The sequence below is a fragment of the Parasteatoda tepidariorum genome, chromosome 2, assembly GCF_043381705.1.
Source record: "Parasteatoda tepidariorum isolate YZ-2023 chromosome 2, CAS_Ptep_4.0, whole genome shotgun sequence".
Classification (NCBI taxonomy): Eukaryota; Metazoa; Arthropoda; class Arachnida; order Araneae; family Theridiidae; genus Parasteatoda; species Parasteatoda tepidariorum.
In genome coordinates, this window is record NC_092205.1 from 3,216,952 (window position 1) to 3,223,475 (window position 6,524).

At 32.1% G+C, this 6,524-nt stretch overlaps 1 protein-coding gene across 1 annotated transcript in view; it reads right to left on the reverse strand.

Moving 5' to 3' along the window:
- LOC107444654 (metabotropic glutamate receptor 6-like) overlaps positions 1-6,524 on the reverse strand; it is a 71,602-nt gene that overhangs the window by 17,712 nt on the left and 47,366 nt on the right. Inside the window, exons 3-5 of the mRNA XM_043047753.2 lie at positions 4,447-4,617; positions 1,680-1,824; positions 16-552 (exon numbers count right to left, since the gene is read on the reverse strand). Coding sequence (XP_042903687.2) covers positions 16-552; positions 1,680-1,824; positions 4,447-4,617 — 853 coding nt within the window. The remainder of the gene's footprint in view (positions 1-15; positions 553-1,679; positions 1,825-4,446; positions 4,618-6,524) is intronic.

Genomic DNA, 6,524 nt, shown 5'->3' on the forward strand with positions numbered 1-6,524 from the left:
TTATACCATTCTTACCTTGGAATTTTACGTTCTTTAGATAACTAAGTAGTACAGCGCCGTCAATAGGATTCATATTTGGACAAAGCCCTGGTCTACCCTCACAAAAATCAGCATGAAGGTTTTTCAAAGCATAAGCGAAAGCTAGAACTGAGTCACTCACAAACTGTAACTGCTTCTCCGCTTCGTAGCCATTTTCAATTGATATAGTTTCATTACCAGAGCAATTACGACTGTAAGCATCATTGTAAGGAGTTTTTAAACTGCCCGGCCACCTGCAGCTGAAAAAGTGTTCCCAGAATTCCGTGAACCAAGGATTTCTTTTATTGTTTTCCACCGTCAGCCGCTGAAAATACTGATCAAACCCTTTTACGGGATGTGCCCGTGGCTGTACTGAAATGGTCCCCTCTACTTGTTGCTCGTTTCCATCGAACACCAAAGATCTTGCACTCCAACCGTCACTACCAATCCATGAGAATGCGCCAGTGCAGTTGTTTCGCCTAACTGCTCGCATTACACCTGCGACCTCTTGATCTGATCCAAAAATTATAACTCCTGCAAAATAATATAAATATCGTAAATTGTTTTGCTTAGATTACAAGATACTTATTAAAAGCAACAAAAAATTGAACAATAAACTAAGATAAAAAAAAACAACTGCACTATAAAATGCTGAATTGAATTTGTTATGGGTCCCATTAGCCTGAAGTCAAATGTTCAGTTATAACTATACTTCACACATCACTTATGGTTATACCTATAGCTGGAGAAATACAACAATCTTTACTTAACGTGATAACCCCTTTATATTTTCTTAAACATGATGTTAAGCTGCAATAGAATAAACATCTACGATTTAAAGTGCAATTTTAAATAAAACATGGTACAATAACTATGATATAATCATTTATTTTTGTGCATTTCTATTTAATAAAGTGGCTAAAATATCGGTAATTTATTCCATAGACGAGATATCGAAAGGTGAAATGACGTCTGGCCATTCTCGGCAAACAAGATCACTTCAATATCCTAAGATTATATAAGTTTTATATTTATATTACACTTGTATTTTTTACATATAAGTTTTCGTTAAAAAGTAAACATTGTACTTTTGCATAAAATAAAGAAAAATAATTATAAAAACTTTATTATCTATTCATTAAATGTTATATCTAATTAACAAATACATTGTAAATTAAAAATATCTTTCTCAATACGGAAAAAAATATTAAAATTACAATTTTTTTTTTTCAGAATCAATTCAGCCACTTTTCGAAAAGAATTTTTTTTTATATTCTCATGCGTTACTTTGACAAAAAAACTACTTTAAACCATAAGGATTGGCAATAGAATATCTCAAGTGACCTAAGACCTGCAAAATTATAACCAAAATAAAACACACACGCTGGAAGACTTTTAAGAAATCAACTTCGAACACAGTATATCTTCCTAATTCATCCGAGGGTTATCTCGATGACCATCCATTGTCATAGCTGTCATTTTCTCCTATTTTCTGTCATAAAACCATATCAAAAATAGAGGCTCCCTACACCGCGGATGTATGAGAAAGATAACTTATGGGTGCTTAAGGAACAGGACCTCCTCCTCGGCCTTTTGATGAAATGCTGCTTTATAGGCGAAGGAAAGATTCACTGAAGGCAAACTCATAAATAATGACTTACCCTTTGCACTTGGTTTAGCCATCAATTTTTGGACAATACTATCGTAATATGAATCTCCAGCTACTCCAGAGTCTTTGGTTAATCGTTCTTTAACTGCAATGCAAATTTCCCCTTTGGACAAGAGTTCTTCCAAAACAGTAAAAGCCTAAAACAATTCATTCCCTCATTATCTAATCCTTTTTAGTGTAAACAATGTAATAGTTATTTCTTAATTCATGAGTTTAAATCGATGATAATTCATGAATATTTTCTTAATTTGTCTGAAATATTGAGTGAGACTTTATGAGATTTATTCATATTGAGATGTCAACGACGCATAGGATCGTCTAAGAAAGTGGATTAAGGAGCATTTGTTAAAGATCGTGTTCAAGGATAAGGTGAAAGAAGTAATTCTAAAAGAAAATGAAATATTATGTGATTTGTAAATCTCAATTTGTATTCACAAGTCTAATGTCTCTCCCACACGCACTTTGGTTTTCTAATTTTATTTTAAAAATACTGTGACCAGCGGTCAGAAAAACTACATTATTTTTGTAGTTTACAACAACGACTTAGTTGTAAATGTACAAGGGGTGATCAAATGAAAAGGTACGAAACTACACGGTGGGTACAAATGTAGACTTTATTCAAAATATACACCATAGGCCTGAGCACAACGATCCCACTGATGAACAAGCTGCAGGATTCCTTGTTCCCAGAATTCCTGTGGCAGAGACGAGAGCCAGTCCTTCACAGCGTCCTTGAGTACGTCGTCCAAGGTGAAGCGCTTCTCTTTCAGGCGTTTCTTCAGTGAACCAAACACATGGAAATCGCAGGATGACCTGTCCGGACAGTAGGGCGGATGGTCCAACGTCTCCCACTTGAACTTGGCTAGCGTGTGACTCTGGAGACGTGTGGACGCGTGGTATCATGGAGCAGAACCACACCCTCCGTGAGCAGCCCCTGGTCTTTTGTTCTTGATGGACCTGCGTAGGCGTCGGAGTGTCTCACAGTACACATAGGAGTTAATGGTTTTTCTGTGCTCGAGTTTCTGTTCCTCATACGGACTGCCGCTGCTTTTGATAAGAGCCTCTGCTCTCTCTTGTGCATGTGGGTGCCCGTGCATGCTCCGACCCCCGTCAGAGACTCCAATCGCATCCCGATATGTCTCGCTACGTTCTCCCATGGCGGAATATGCAAATATTTAACTGTTACGTTTTTACGTCGTTTCGTACCTTTTCATTTGATCACCCCTTGTAGTTAACTACAACTACAAAGACTTTTTTTTTTTAATGTAGCGGCTACAAACTACTTTGGAATGGTAGCAACTTAATTACTTTAAGGAGACGAACTTTGCTGGGTTACTTAATTGACACATGTGTTCAAATGAAGACATTGACCTACATTAAATATAAAGGAAAAGTTAAGAATTATTTATTCATATTTACATGAATCAATTTATAATTCTCATACATTTTTTTTCCTATGTTGTTCATCTAACCTTCCACTTTTTATGCCTTTTCCGACAGAGAATCATTAATTTAAGAAAGGCGAAACTATCAAAGACTTGCAATTTTTCGATTGTTTAATGCTCTTTTATTTCCACTAAGAAATTAAATACATCAAAAATACGCGACCATCCTATGGAATAACATCCATGTTTCATAAGTCACGTGTGAAAGTGTGACTGAAGTGATTCATTATATACTTTTTATAATGGCTTTGTTTATATATTAGTTACACGTGATTTTAAATACGCAATTTCTATGAGCTGCAGCCATAGGATTATTTTCATTGATGGACCCGTGAAGATTTGTAACTGTAAAATTCGAAAAATTAGTTACGTTGGAGCCGTATTACTATTCTTAACTAACGTCAAAAGTAGTTGTCTGGAATCACTACTGTTTTCTTGTATCGCACTACTCACTACACTACTTTTTTTTTAAGAAAGTAGAACAATACGCTACAAACTACGTAAAAAAAGTAGCGAGACTAGAGTAGTTTCACAACTTATAGTGCTCTACATCGAACCACTGACTGTGACATGCTAGATTGGGGGTAAATGGCCTCACTAATTTTGGCTGCGTTGTATAACGATTATCCTCTCTAACTAATTCGAAGTCAATTAGTTGTATATATATATATATTTTTTTTCATTTTTTTAAATAATTAAGTTTATAACTCAAGCAAAAAGCACAATAATAGTTCTTTAAGAATTTATTTTTTAAGTATCTAACTGACCAGTTTTAACAGATTTTTTAAAAAAAATCTTAAAATAATATTTCTTACATTATTTATTTAAAAAATAATTATTAACTTATTATAATGAAAATTTCATAAGAGAACATACTAAGAAAACATACCGAGTATCTAAAAAGCAAGGAAAAGGGCTGCAGATTTGAAGTGATGCGCATCAGGACGAGTTTTTTGTTGCAGATTTAGAATTTGAACAAGCAAAAATGCCCGATACATTTGTTTTGGTTCACAACTGGTGCTGTTTAATGAATGGATGCAAGAAATATTGCAAATTAAAATGAGATACAAAATATTTTAAAATAGATAAATATCAAGATATTAATGTAAGATCGAAATAATTATATTTGTGTTCCATATTTTTAAAAATCCATCTAATGACCTATTTAAAATGTGCCCACCCCGGCGTAGTAGGCTAAGCGTATAGGGCTGAATTTTGCATAAAAGAAACTTAGTCATTCTCAGTTTAGAGCCCATGACAGTTTAGATCCTATGACATGATTACCGTATGACATAATTCTATAACTTATTTTACCTGTATTCCATAAGTAGACTCTTCATACAGAATCGAAACATATGTCCAATTCAACCTGTGAATTATTTGCACCATTGCATCTGCCTGATTTGTATCTGATGGAACAGTTCTCAAGAAGTATTCAAATCGCTGTTTGTTGCTGAGCTCTGGACTTGTGGAAAAGAAACTGACCTGAAATTCCAATGAGATAATTACCTTTCAAAACAAGTCTTATAAATTTTATAATTATTCCGACGTCAGATGGTTGCATTCATCTTATAATTTTTAATTTTAGCTTTTCAAAGAGAATCTTTTATTATAACTGTGTCTTTCCAGCATTTTTTTCCCAAAACACAATTTAGGACTATAATTTGACAATGTGACATTGCTTACATATATTTAATTTTTTTAATGAATTTTTTGTTTTTGAATAATAATTAAATGTAGATAAGTCATTCTTGCAAGTTTTGCACAGCTCTACAGCTTTTTTCTGTGTAAATTTAAACAGAAAATTCTTGAAACTAGATTTTTCAAACTGTTTGAATATGTTATCATTCTAATGCATGTCATAAATGTGAAATTTTAAAGACATATTTCAGCTAAATTGATTATAGTTCAGAGCATAATACTTTTTTCGCCACCGAAAGAATTTTTTTTTTTAAAAAATCATTCGTTTGATAACTTATCAAGTGACTTAGGGGGGAAAAATCTATTGAGAAAAAATTTCTTCAACTATTATTAAATAAAATAATAAAAAAATGATAAATCCTTACGAAAAGGTATTTTTTGCGTGAAATCATTTTGGGACAAACAAATTTTATAATTTGGTGCAAAATATTTTCAATACATATAAAAAGTTCTTGGTATATACGCAAGAAGCAAAATTAACTTAAACGGGTTCAAACTTTGGACCGATTTCCTGACCATATTTCTAAGATTGCATCTACCCCTTATAATTTAAGGGTCAGCAATCCAAATCTATAGAAAAACGGTCTTTTTTATTTAGGGAAGGTACGTTTTTGTGTCTGATTCTAAAAATATCCTCCGCACCTCCCTGAAACATTAAGATTGAGCCTTAATGCGTGAAGATCAGATCATTAGATCAAAAGTTGTTTAGTGAGGTGCATTTAATTTTGTGCACCGAACAATGATAACAATTTCGTAATAATTGCTCATATTCTAAAATAGATTAATCAAATTTTTTAATTTTATAATTAAATTCTTCCTTTCGAAATTATTTAATAATTTTCTATCTTGACATATGTTTCTTGTTGACATATGAATAATTTTCTATCTTCACATATGACTTGAGATAAAATTAGAATAACCAAACATTATTAACACTTTAAAATTTTAATCCAAGCTCTGCGCTACATTTAATGAAACGGGAAACAATACTGAAGCAAGCAATTGTTTGTAACACTTTTTACTAAACATCATCATTGGGAATCTCAAATAAGCTATGGGTGAATATTATTAAAACAAACTTTCAGTTCATTATTACAAATTATGAAATTAAAAACCATTTAGTAACGCACTACTTTGACGACATTTTTCTATTATGTCTAAATATTTATTACAAGTAATCCAGTTTTACGATAAAATATTAAACGTTTATGTTAAAAACATTTTATTGCCTTTAAAGCAATAAAATGCATGCAGTCAGTCAAGCACCGGAAACTCTTTGCACGTATGCTATTTCAATTTGAATAAACGCCTAAACTATTTCCAGTAACATTTACAGAAAATGTAGTACAAACTTAAAATCATGGCGTGGCGTTTAAATGGCGAGAAGGGAAACTTTGAGAAACATTTAAGAGCAATTAACTCTTTCCATTAAATATCAGGCTGTTAAACCCATTTCTACACATCGAAATTGGAATTCTCTTATTATAGACATTTCAGAATATGTCGGTGAAATTTCGTCGCTAATTACAATTTTATTCTGACATTTAAATATAATAAATTGTTATTAAAATAAATATATACTGTAAATATATATAACAAATGAAATTTTAATATTATAACAAATTAAATATCTTAAATATGGTTAAAATATTTAAGATATATATATATATATATATATATATATATATTTC